We start from the raw sequence: 13,954 nt of genomic DNA on the forward strand, positions 1-13,954 counted from the left end.
AATAAAATTTTTATCAAAAAAAAATTCTAAAACCAAATAAATTTTGGTTATAAAACTTGTGGTTTTAAGGAAAACCAGACAAATTTTACGAGTAGATAAATAATTTAATGCATCTCAATGGATGAATATAAATTTTTTGGAAAAGAAAAAGCTTCAGCTTTTATCTTATTTTATGAGCTTTTGTTGATGCTCTTTTAGTCGGAAATTCAGAACTCATCTAAAATTAACTTGTAGATATTCATGCAGAGAAAATGCAATAAAGTTAACCAAACAATCTTATGTACCGAGAGATACAAGATAAGAAGACGGAGCTATGGAGCCACAGAGCAATGGAGCCACGGATCCATGGAGTCACGAAGCCATGGAGTCATGTAGCGATAGATTCACAAGGCCACGGAGCCATGACAGTCGTAAGGACGTACTGTAGGCAATCTTAATGAAAGAGGTAGAGCAACAACACAAGAAACTAGCAGAAGCAGCCGTTTTAGACAGGAACATAAACCTGTTCAGCCGCTTTATTTACGCCCTACAATTCACAGTGGATCAATAGGAAATAATCATCATATGGACACCAAACGGAGGCAGCCTTCATTTGTTGTTGATATAAGAGGTTTAGCGGAGTCAATGAAGTGAGTCAAAGTGTCCCATTGGTGGAATGATTTCGTACTTTGTTACCTAATTATTGTGTCACCGACCAAGCGGTCATGGGTTCGAGACTCGGCAGGAGAAACATTTTCACCTGTTTTTTCGTATTATAGGCAATGCAAATGCGGCTCACAGTCTCTCTTTGTAGTATAAAGACAATCAACTGATAATAACGTCATCAAAGAAGTGGTTTTGATTCCACTATTAACTGTTGGTCTACTGAGTTCAGTGGTCTGAAGAACCCTCAATTGTTAAACAATAATTAGCCGTAAAAACACCCTGGTGCGGCTCTGGATCTTAATGATCTGAATAGCTAATGATTCGTTTAGGAGAGCCTAATAAGCTCCATTTCGGTCCTTAGAAGCTCAGTAGCGGAACCTTAAAAGCTCCGTGACAGAGCCTACTTCATTGGTCCCTAACAGTCAAAGTGCATGCTTTCATGTTGCAGAAAGACCACTACGGTACCTAAAAGTGGCCTCTCTGCCTGTTAAGTTGTGCTTCTCGGGCTACAACAATGCAGAATAAATAAACAAAAATGTTGATATTCTAAGCTAGTAGCAAGGGCGTGCACCAAACACCTAAATCTGTATTTATAACTTTTAAGTGTGATTTGATGTATCATAAAATAAGCTTCAAAGTATATGTCAATTCATTTTTTTACAACCGAATGATTTACTTGTGAGAAGCAACACAATATCAATCATCAGATTTATTACAGTGGGAGTTATCATGTGTAAATATTTTTATATTCAATAAAGTCAAGTGCCAATATTTTTATAGGAAAAGATTTTCAATAAAAGGTGATGAAATTATGTACAGCAGGCTCAGTAGTTATTCTGAGTATTTGACAAGTGACATAGATTATGACAGAAGTGCAATAATGAAGAATGTGGAATATTTAGTGATAGTCCTAGTATCAATTAGCCTTTATGCTGATACAAATGGAGAAACTTGTGATGCCTTAAACTCTGTTAATTGCTTAAATGATACAAATCAAGTTATTGTAGCTAGTGCTGTTCGAATTTCAAATAGAATATGCTATTTGTGTTATGGTGCTGAGTGTTTAGATGTGGCAGAAAATGAAGCTGCTGAAGTTGAATGTGAATCATCATGCTATATTGGAATAGACGGTAAATTGATGAAGCCTTAATTGGGGAATTTAGTTTTGTGGAATGATATGTGATGATTTATTAAGTTATAAGTGTGATTGTCAAGTGATATTTCCTGGAAAGCACATGACGTTTAAATGGCTGAAAATCTGGCCACAGGCTGACTTAACTCTGGCCTGAAGCCTGATTTCATTGAATCTTGCCAAAGGTCAGAGTTATGTTGGCCTGGCGCAGATTCTGGGACATTTCAACGTCGTATGCCTTATTGATCACTAGTTAATTCCATACGTGACACATTATCGCACTAAGAGAACTTCTTAAGCAGATCTTAACCTTCAATATCTTATGTCTGCTCCTCAAATAGCACAAGTCGGTCAATAAATCCGAAATCCGGTAACAGGCTGGTATTACTCGGTCTTGGATTCGAATTTTAACTGAATTCGGCACTTACTTAAAGGCACACCGGCCTGTAACTGAATTTTCGACCTTCAATCGACTTGTGCTGTTCGGGTTAACTACTTTAAGCACTCTTACGTCCTCCGCACACTCAACTACATTCACCCCTTACTGAATCATTCCAATTTCCCCATCGATCAATTATCTAATGAATTTATTTGCATTTTTTTCCTATCACATAGAAAACGGCCTTATCACAAGAGGCTGTGCAAGTGACTATGGTGACACAAAAGGCTGTTCAAAAGATGAAAATTCAATTAATCAATGTTTCACATGTGACAACGATTATTGCAATGCAATTCTTTATCCAATAAAAGGAAGACTTCAATGTCATACATGCCTCGATGAGTTTTGTCAGCCATCGAATGACGACGTGGTATATTGTACGAGATATCATCCGGATGAGAAATGTGTAACAATTTATTCTCCTGATGTTGATGCTGTTGAGACGCGTGGATGCATAAGTGATGTAGATTCGCTAAATGAATGTACAAGTAATAGCACCAATTGCTTAATGTGTTCAACTGACAACTGCAATAACGATACTTCAAAGACTCAAAAATTCTCGTGTATTGGATGTAATTCAATTGACGAACCAGCCTGTATTGGTGATAATTTTGAGACTGTCAAGCGATGCACATCAAATGAATGTTTTACAAGGACGGCATTAGTGTCTAGTCCAACAAATTCTGGATACGATCAATATCTTGAACGAGGATGCTTAGCAGACATAACAGAATGCAATAACAGCATCTGCAAATCATGTACTGGAACTAATTGCAATAATGCTATATTTCCGGAAGATAGAATGTCATGTAAATTTTGTGTTGGCGATTCGTGTTCAAATGGCCCGCTTAAGGATAAAATCTGCACAAACTATATTAATAATGAGGGATGTATAACATTTTTTGGAACAAACAATCAAGTCATTTACAGAGACTGCTATGACGATGTACCGTATGAAACTCAAGTAATTTGTGATGATCCTAATAATATTGAATGTACAAAATGTTCAGGCTCATTATGCAATACAGTCATTAAACGTCGCGGTAACAAGTGCTTCCAATGTATGGGAATTGATTGTTTTCATCCCACAATCGGCGATATTGTCGATTGCTTATCAGAGTGCTTCATCGGTGTTAATGAAAATGGAGAGACTGTGAGAGGTTGTGCTAATAATCTCGATGCCACTTCATTATGCGGTAATAGTACTTCGAGTTGCATGAAGTGCAATGATGATCTTTGCAATGGTATCGTCTATCCAGAACATAATAGACTATCATGCTTGAGCTGTAGTGGCGGTGATTGCTTAAATATTGATTCATCGAAATATTGTGAAGTTTTCGGCACTCACGAAACTTGTGTTACTGTTTTCAACTCATTAAATCAAACAACCGAACGAGGATGTTTATCGACACTCTCAAGTGCACAATATTGTACAAATAATCAAGCTTATTGCATTCAATGTCAATTTGATAATTGCAATGTACAAACGTCACCCGATCAAACGAACTATTGTGTCTCATGTAATTCAAAATTTGATAGCGATTGCGTGACAAATCCAAAATCATCTTCAGTAATTGGATGCAAAGGCAAATGCTATAGTCGATTTGCAGTTAATGATAATGAAATTATTGAGAGAGGATGTAGTGATTCGATCGGCAGTTATGTCGAGTGTGAAGGCGAACGATGTAATTCAGTCAATTTTCCATCAAATCGACTTACGTGCTTTAAATGTATTGGAAGTGATTGTGACGTTAGTGATTTAGATATGATGAAGGAACCATGCTTGACTTACATTGCAAATGACACTGCTTGCCTGACGATATTTAATGAAGGTAATGTAAATTGGGTTGATTGTAAGTGATGTCCAGGTGGAAGTGGATTTATCAAGCTTTAATTCTTCTTTGATGCCCATTGTGTGACTTTACTTCCCCTGCTCATCTGTAACTAACCTTTAAGTTTACTGGATCTCGTTTTATGGGTTGGGAAGTGATTTGGATCTTACTGGATCATGCTTTGTGGGTCGGGAAGTGACCTGGATCTTACTGGATCTTGCTTTGTGGGTCGGGAAGTGATCTGGATCTTACTGGATCTTGTTTTGTTGGTCTGGAAGTCATCTGGATCTTACTGGATCTTGCTTTTAGGGTCTGGAAGTGATCTGGATCCTACTGGATCTTGTTTTGTAAGTCTGGAAGAGATCTGGATCCTACTGGATCTTGTTTTGTAGATATGGAAGTGACCTGGATCCTGCTGGATCCTGAAACAAACCTTGGACGTCATTTATGAACATCCCTTAAAAGTCTCAGTCATTACTTCCCCATTCACATCTAATAAACTTATCATTTCTTTCCTCCATCTAGACTCAAAAGTCGTCTTTAAAGGATGTCACAGCGACGTCAGCAAAGAAACTCAAACTTTATGCGACGATTCCAATGACATTTCATGCACAAAATGTAACGGAAACAATTGTAATACAGCGAGAGAAAGGCGCGGAACTAAATGCATACAATGTGTAGGACTTGACTGTCTATCATCCGGATATCCGGCAAATGTTGTCGATTGTCAAACAGGTGGATGTTATGTAGGTGTTGATATCAATGGTTTAACTCATAAAGGTTGTGCATCAAGCTATCAAAATATCAGTAGCTGCTCAGTCAATGTTGACACGGAAGCATCAAAAACGTGTTTAATTTGTGATAAAGATTTTTGCAATGCAATCGTCTATCCACTTGAGAATCGTCTTATTTGTATGAATTGCTATGGAACAGCATGTGATGAAATTTCAATTGATGAAAAATATTGTGAACAATTGAGTCCAAATGAACGATGCGTATCGATATTTAATGCAGACGATAAAATCACTGAACGAGGTTGCCTCTCGACCGTCGAAAGCTCTGCCATGTGCAATCAAAACAGCACTAACTGCCTAAAATGCAATACAAATCGTTGTAATCTACAAAATTCAAGAGATGAAAAGCACTTCTGTGTATCATGTAACTCAATGACGGATCCAACCTGCACGTCTATCAACTCATCGCCAAATACTAAAGCATGCACAACAAATCAGTGCTATTCAAGATTAATACCTGCAGAAAATAACTGGAACTACATAGAAAAAGGCTGCATATCTGATTTACCAAGCAACAATCCCGTTTGTACAAATTGCACAACATGTGATGGTTCATTATGCAATAACATTGTATATCCTGTAAATCTCATATCATGTAGACATTGCATTGGTGATGAGTGCAAAACATCAACAGTTACAAAACGTTGTTCATTATTTAGTCAGCAGAAACAAGGTTGCATCACAATATTTGCTGACAGACAAGATGTCATTTATCGTGGTTGCTATAGTGATGCTGCAATTGGTACTCAAGATGTTTGTGATGATTTTACAAATATAGCATGTACAAAATGTACATCAGGAAGTAACTGTAATACAGATCAATCGAGAAGAGGTTTCAAGTGCTATAAGTGTAGCGGAAGTGACTGTTTCGTACCAAGACATCCGTCTGATGTTATCGATTGCATAGCAAATTGCTATGTTGGATTAAATAGTTATGGCGAAAATGTGCGTGGTTGCTATGCATCATACTCAAATCGTACATGTGGCACCGATGAAGATAGTCGATACCAATGTATTTCATGCCAAGATGATTTCTGTAATGGAATTATGTATCCAGTTACTAATCGTCTATCATGTCACATATGTCATGATTCAAACAATTGTCAAATAGTATCAGATGACAATATCAATTACTGTCCAAATCATGGTCAACAGGAGAAATGTGTGTCAGTTTTTAATGCTGATAATCAAGTTATAGAACGTGGATGTTCTTCTTCCTTAAACAATAATCTTTATTGTAGTCAAAATTATAAAAATTGTATTGAATGTGGAACTGCTGGCTGCAATAATATAACATCTGTCAGTTCTAAAATGTGCGCTGTTTGTGACTCAATATCGAATAAGGACTGTGTATTGAATCCAAAAGCTGTGCCTACTAAATATTGTAACAGAGGCTGTTACACGAGACTCATGAACGGTGACTTGTACCGTGGATGTTTAGAAGACTTAAATAATTCAACATGTACTGATGCTACAAACTGTGTATCATGTGCTGATTTTGATAAATGTAATGTCATTAACTATCCAAATAACAGAATGGAATGTCTAACATGCAACAACTCTACGGACTGTATTCATCCAACAAAAATGTCTTGTATAAGGCACAGAGCAAATGAGGCATGTGTAACGATATTTAATGGATGTAAGGACAATATTAACATTGTTGCAGTAATCAGCATTAATTGTGTTTTTCTCATTTTTAGACCAAGTTTATAAGAAAGGCTGCTATGCTGATCAATCCACGACAGACCAAACTGTATGTTCTGCAAATAATAACACATGTTTGACTTGTTCCACTAGCAATTGTAACACGAATAATGTTAGGCCTGATGAAAGTTGCATTGTATGTAAATCTGATATTAATCCACAATGTGCACAAAAACCACACGAATTATCAGCAGAGCGATGCTTGTTGCCAAGTGATGGAGAGTGCTATGCTAAAATATCAGGTATGATTATCTATTGACTTTCTTTTTTTGGGTCACTGGAGAGACAGGGAGAGGTAGGAGGCAGAGAGAGGCTGGGTAGATTGTTATTAGCTGTGGTATTAATTGGCGATTGGGTTTCATTACAGATGACTTCCTTTTATTATGTCTAGAGGCGTATCTAGGGGAATATTGGGATCCAAGAGGATCCGAGGGGATTGGCCATGATGGTCAAACTACCCTGCCAAGACCCTCACCTCTTGAATTTGCCCCTGGATCATTCATCCATATTTGGACACAATTCTTTAATTTTCTGAGACATTTAAGACATAAATCCCAAAACCAGCTTCAAATGCCTTCTGCCTACCCCTCTGCCTACACCTGACCTCATCATTATCCATTCCCAAATTAATCATTAAATTCAAAAATCTACAACTATCCATTAAAGTGGTAAATTGTTAATTATTAATGCTTATTACCCTGAAAAATGTCATGCTGTAATTGATATAGTCAGTTTATTTGCGGATGGATATCAATTTCACGATAATATTTCTGTTGTTAATTAGATGGTAGCACTCAGAGGGGGTGTAAAGGATCACTTACATCAACGGATATCAATAATTGTCGAAATAACTCAATTTCATCGGAATGTCTAATATCATCTGGTCAAGGATCAAATAACAAATTAATTCCTATTAAGAGATTAAATTGTTACTATTGTGACAGTGCCAAAGATGAGAATTGTGGTAAAGAGCAGACAAATTTGAATGAAACACTTCCATGCAAAAGCTATAAGAGTCCTGAAAATTGCGTAAAAATAACATATTCGGACGGCAGAGGTAAGTCCACGTGCTGGAAAAAATCCATAATTTTCTAACAACAACAAACTTTTTTTCTGGCAGTTGTACGAGGATGCTTGGCAGATTTCAGTACGGATACTTGCTCGTATGGACACTGTGAAAGCTGTCCATCAGATAAAATAACAGATGGTTGTAACTCTAGTTTTGCCAACAATATATCTGCTTCTATTGTTTTGCTTGTTATATCGATTTTGGCATTTATCATGGTAAAATAAAACAAGAATAATGAACTTGTTGATGTGGTTGAGCGTGTAATTTTATTTTATGGAAATAAAACATGCTTATATTTAAATTAAATTTCGTTGTAGTTTTTATAACTTTAGGATATTATAAAGCGTTGAATAAATCCCGAGCGACATGATTTGGGATATTTCTAGGGTTTGTGCGAAACTACAGTTCTTACTTACTTACTTACCGGAACCATACTCCGACTTAGAGCCTAGGCTGCCACAAAATCCTTTCCATCTGATTCTGTTGGTAAATTCCAACCAAGGGCAGTAAAGCAAGCTTGTGTCTCTCCCCGAACTATAACAATATTCCAACTGCAGATCTGCAACCTTAGAACTGTAAGTTATTGACGGAAACTTCAAGTTTGTGCATCTAAAATGATGCAAATTCATGCCGAATCCTGTATAATTCAATATTTGTCATCAAAATGGGTCAAAAATTCAAGGTTCATTGCCTTTTCAGTGCCACTAGAGGACCTCTATGTCATTTTGTTGATTTGACATCAGACATCATCATAACAGACAAAGAGCATGCTTACAAGAGCTTGCTGTACATAAATATACAAGTAAATCATACTCGCGAGCATGATCTTAGCATACTCTCCTCTTGAGAGCATAATCTTTGCCTTCTAGCGAAATTCTTGCAAGCCAAGATTGCTTTTAGGTACCGTGCATGCTCTTTGCCTGTTTGGGAAGGTGAATCGCTAACTATGCATGTATGTTGTGCTGCTCGGGAATAGCTTATTAATTTTAATTAGTTACAGTTGTTTTTTGGAAGCATGTAAGATATATAAAAGCACAAATTAAATTTTAGAAAGAATAAAAATTACTCAAATGATCTAGGGTATCTTGAAGTCTCGATCTCGACAAGTCTTGAGGCTTTGGACTTGCCGAGACCAAGAATTCTTGTTTCTTGGGACTTACAACACCCAGAAGACCTGGTTTGACACCGAGAACCCTTAAAATGTTCAATATGATTCCTTAGACACAATAATTCATTTGGAAGCAATTAGGAAGTCATAGGGAATATTGTAGTCCACTAGAACTCCTTATAGCCTCAATTTGAATCTTAGCTTCTAATTTGTAGTACGCGACAACGTAGACAATCCAATATTTTCATTAAAAATCCCAAAACCATACCCAAACATGACTCAAACCTTATCCAACCTCAAAATCCACAACAAACCATCCTCACATATTCTCATAATCGCCATTATGCTCTTTTATAAGGTCAAAAAATTTCTTTAAGCTTGTGTTTAAACAGACAAAAATAATAATCTATGCACATGACATGATTTAGATACTTTTGGGTTATCCCATAACATTAACATGACTATATTAAATGAGTAAGGATGAAATAATATGCTGATTATTATTTTGGAAATTCTCGTCATTGCCATAGTAACGCAATAACAAATTTTTTTGTTGTAGTTGCTCAGTCACATCACGTATCACATTTTTGTCCTCATTAAACCATAATCTTTATGTGATATTCTGTTGTGACTTACTTTTTTGATGACATTTTACCTGTTATTGTCAAAAATATAAAAAATACATTTGCTGATAAAAAATACTTTTGCGGAAGTGTCGAGCTGATACTCAAGCGTATTATTATTATTTTCGGATAAATGTCACGTGTAGATACTTATGACATTGAGTATATTTAGGAGATGAGATTCTAGGATCGTAAACATGTAATTTAATTATTCCATTTGAATACATTTTCCTTTTTCACACGTTTTATTACTTTACAGATTTTCCTTTCATCATAGTCAATGATGCAAAAGGGAAATTGACGTACGTCTATGTCATGATTTTGCTTATGTTTCATCTTTTGCTTTATCAGCACTCTAAGTTGTTCCACCACAGAACTTTATAAGTTTGTGAGCCTTTTTCATTTGTCTATCGGGATTTTTATTAAATATTAAGCTTTATATTTATTTGCTTTACGATATGTCAGTAATGGGCATCTCAGGTGCGTCATGGCACAAAAGAAATTGCCCATCACGTAAAAGAGCGCAAAGAATTGACAAGGAAGCACCAAGAACTCATAGAGGGAAGCTGTTGATAGAGACAGCATTGCATTTGGTATCGTTAATTGTCAGAGGGAAGTCATCAACAGATCCAATCTTAAGGAATGCCTGAGAGTACGATCAGGACGATCTGTACGACCAACAAAGGAATTAATTGTTAAGAATACGATCCAGTTGAGTTCAAGTCAAGGTAGTCATAATACAAGAACAAAATGCAATATTAAGTTACCTTTTCGAAAATAAGTTAAAAAAAAAGCTGCCTTATCGAGAATGCAACATGTATAGACCCGCGCGTACTCGGCTATTTGAGGTCAATGTTTAATCAAATCCATTTTGTAATACTTGAAATTTTAACGCAAATTTCTATTATTACCAAATTGCTTTATGTATGCTTAATAATATATAATTTTTTTTTCCAAGTAAATTAATATTAACATTCATGTTGCAATTGCATTGTTCTAAAATACAATTTTACTATCCATACGTTCATAGTTGTTGTTGTATTTTAGCATATCTTGATATTCTCATAATGTATGGTATATGATTAATTATGGCTTTTATAACATAAGTTGTGGAAATTGTTATAATTTAACGCACAGTTTACCACAATGAAATATGAAAATTAGATTTGTTGAATTATTATCATTTGTATGTAGTGATGTACCTTAGCAACATTAATGTAATACATTTAAGGAACATTTTGGTTATTAATATTATGTTCACAAGAATCACTTCAAGTAAATGAGTTTTAAATAGATTCGAGGAGAGCTGGAAATTGATTTGGATTTTGTAAGGAATCGAATAGATTTGAGACTTCAGATTTTGGATGGAAAGGTCGACTCAAGACTCAAGTCGACTCAACTCCATACAACATGTGAGTTGACATCAAGCTCTGCCCTAACAGGCAAAGAGTATGCTTTCATGGTACAGAAATATGGATGCAGCATTTAATAGCAGTCTATTTGCCTAGTAAAGCTGGTTTTCAAGTCTTTATCCACTGTGTTGCTTTGATCAAAGCCTTGGCAGCCCTTAATAGACCTCAATAGCAACCCAGGAAGGCACACGGCATTGAATAGCTCCTGGCCGGCATGATTCTGATATTGACCTGAATTCAATGAAAATCCGCAAGATTAACTACATTTTCACCATTTCTACGCCATCTACCTTATAGGTTAAATGATAAACTCTTTAAAATAGATCAAAAAGACATCACCAAATATTATTACATGAATTTAATTTACATCCTTAAAATGTTGTTCTTTTAAAACACATAAAAAAGCTTTACTTTTTCATCCAAAAATTAGATTTTTAACCCAAAAAATTCAATTTGTCTCGCTAATGTACCTGAATATTCCAACATACACATGATATGTAAATAATAAATGATGTAAATATACGAGAATCAATTTTGTAAGCCTATGTAAACATGTCGAATTCCCTCTTGTGTGTTTTCTCGCGGGTTTTAGTGTCTTTTTTATTTTAAATATATTTAGGAATTTTTTTTCACTTTTCATGTTTCTGGAATGTAAATACAGCACGCTCTTGAGATGTGAAATGAACTCGCATAATGAAGATACTTTAATTTTCACATTCATGTGTGTAAATAATAAGTTTGTTTGAAATGCCTGAGAATTTTTTTTTTTTTGCATTCATTTTTTGTATGAGTTTCCATTCAAAATGAAGTGCTTAATTAAACTTTTTTGGAAAGCATTTGAAAACATGTAAATATGCAAATATTTATTTTGGTAAATTAAGGAAAACTGGAAGTAGTTATTGAAGAGTTAATGAATGTTGCAGTTATTTATGTTGATAAGAACCTTGAAAATTTAAAGCAGTTGTGAGAAACCTTTTCTTTTTTGTGGTACACCTTGGTGAGCCACTATCGAAACCACACACGGTTTTTGGCATTTCTAAACATTTTTGGCAGCACAATAATGTGTCGCAGCGCAAAGGTTGCTCCCCACTGATTTAAAGATTAGAAATATCAATATTTTTGTTCATAACTTGAGTTTGAGCAAGAAGATTGAAATATGGATGCACATATAACCCTGAAGATCAGAATGTCGAACAACATCCGTTTGGGATCAGAGTGGAACTGACGAAATCCGAATTTGCATGAAAATCAGAACTAAATGGTAACCTACACTAGTCTTAGCCAGTCTATTCACATCTTTGAAATAAACTAGACTCCATTTGGAAGCTTCATCGAGTTCTGTTGACCTTACAGAAATGAATATCGGATTTCAAGTTAACTTAAACCCACTCCCTATGATTTCCAGTTGCATACTGTTCATACTTCTGAGCTTTCGAGGGTTACTCGACTGTATTGCGAATTGTCCTATACAAATCATCAGAAAAATCATACACTTAATGTATTTCCTTTACTACTGCACTCCCAATGATACATCATTGAAATACTATTATAGGAATCCAATTCCAACAACTTCGAAGTCCATAATTCCTCTATCTACACATCTGACGCTCGAATACATAAATTCTAAAGGACTATTGCATTTTTGGACACTCAATTATATCTAAATGTCTATCATAGTTCCATCATACAAATTTACTTGTTGGAATCAACATTTCCCATCCACAATACCTCCACACATCCCCAATCAAGAAATTTTCCAATTTAATTTTATTCAACATCTCAAGAAATTAAATCAATAAAGAAGCAGCATCAACCTGTCTTCATATTATTTAATACTCAAGCAAGCACTCAAGCAACAATATACAATTTTAATATCAGTTACAATAATCCCATGTTATTCATTTCATTTGCACATCAAGAATGCTTCTCATCAAGCAACCCCTTTCGTATCATTGAACTACTTCTACCTACCTTCCTTAAAACCCAATTTTACCATTATTGAAAGATATCTCAAGATATATTCAGAAATAAATTAACATATGAAGAGAATATATTTGTGTAAATAAAACATTCAATCAATGTAACCGGTTGGAAAATCAAATTTGAATGACGAGTGGCATTTAATGTCATACATGAAGCACAAAATGAAAAAAACCTTTTTTTGAGAATGTTTTTTGTTATGACATGTATTATTACGGAAAGAAAAACTTTACACAAAGACTTTTATGATGATGGAAAGCATTTGAAGTTTTGCTCTCTTTTTTTTTGTAACTTGATGTTATGAAATAGCATCCAGAAACTTTGTTGTATGAATTTACCTTGAACTTGATGTGTTGGTTTTGACTTGATGATTATATGGTTTTGTGTAGAGATTGATGCATGTTATTAGTTTCAATTTAGTGCAATAATGTAGTGGTCTAGTGCAATAGAGTCACAATTTGCGACTCGTGACATAATTTGCAGTAAAATGAATTGAAGGAAATTTCCACGCCAACGTTGCACCAACGTAATGAAGCTCAAAACTTGAAAGGGTAATTTGTCATTTTTATAGTGATGAGCATTAGAATATGCAGTTCTTAAAAGTCTTGAAGTCTTTCTTTGAAGTTTTTAATTAGAAATTATTATTATTTTAATAGGGAATTAATTAATTTAAGTGAGAATCACCGATTGACACATATTGAAGTGATGCCATCATGGCTACAAAGTAAATTAAGCGGTAGTTAACGTAGAAGCAAGTGGTAATCAATTTGCAAAAATAACCAAATTTGACGAAAACAAACAATTTTGGTAAAAACCAAAAATAATTAGAGAAAACATTCAAAATCGACGAAAACAATCAAATTTAGGGAAAACATTCAAAATTGGCGAACACAACCAAATTTAGAGAAAACATTCAAAATTGATGAAAACAACAAATTTAGAGAAAACATTCAAAATTGACGAAAACATCCAAATTCAGTGAAAACAACAAAATTTGACAAAAACAATCAGATTGTAAGAAGACAATCAAGTTTGGTGAAAACATTCAAATTTTGAGAAAACAATCAAAACTAGCGAAAACAACCAGATTTGACAAAAATTACCAAATTTAGTGAAAACAACCAAATTTGGCAAAAGCAACAAAATTATCAAAAACTATCAAATTTGTCGAAAACAAACTTAATTTAACAAAAACAACCAAAATGAGTGAAAT

The 13,954-nt window shown here is 34.8% G+C and overlaps 1 protein-coding gene across 1 annotated transcript; it reads left to right on the forward strand.

Annotated features, from left to right (window-relative positions):
• Positions 1–1,525: 1,525 nt before the first annotated feature.
• LOC139095470 (proprotein convertase subtilisin/kexin type 5-like) lies at positions 1,526–7,842 on the forward strand. Its single transcript, XM_070646825.1, has 6 exons — positions 1,526–1,775; positions 2,393–4,069; positions 4,574–6,484; positions 6,546–6,791; positions 7,334–7,606; positions 7,670–7,842. The coding sequence occupies exons 1-6, from the start codon at positions 1,526–1,528 to the stop codon at positions 7,840–7,842; spliced, it is 4,530 nt and encodes a 1,509-aa protein (XP_070502926.1).
• Positions 7,843–13,954: the final 6,112 nt, after the last annotated feature.

This window comes from Chironomus tepperi, unplaced genomic scaffold (genome assembly GCF_022539635.2).
Source record: "Chironomus tepperi strain 1889 unplaced genomic scaffold, CSIRO-AGI_Ctep_v1 contig_364, whole genome shotgun sequence".
Lineage (NCBI taxonomy): Eukaryota > Metazoa > Arthropoda > Insecta > Diptera > Chironomidae > Chironomus > Chironomus tepperi.

Excerpts from the sequence above, each read along its gene's own strand:
- LOC139095470 (XM_070646825.1), top strand. The coding sequence starts at position 1,526 with ATGAAGAATGTGGAATATTTAGTGATAGTCCTAGTATCAATTAGCCTT. Across the intron at positions 1,776-2,392 it reads ATGCTATATTGGAATAGACG|AAAACGGCCTTATCACAAGA; the intron begins GTAAATTGATGA and ends CCTATCACATAG. Across the intron at positions 7,607-7,669 it reads AACATATTCGGACGGCAGAG|TTGTACGAGGATGCTTGGCA; the intron begins GTAAGTCCACGT and ends TTTTTCTGGCAG.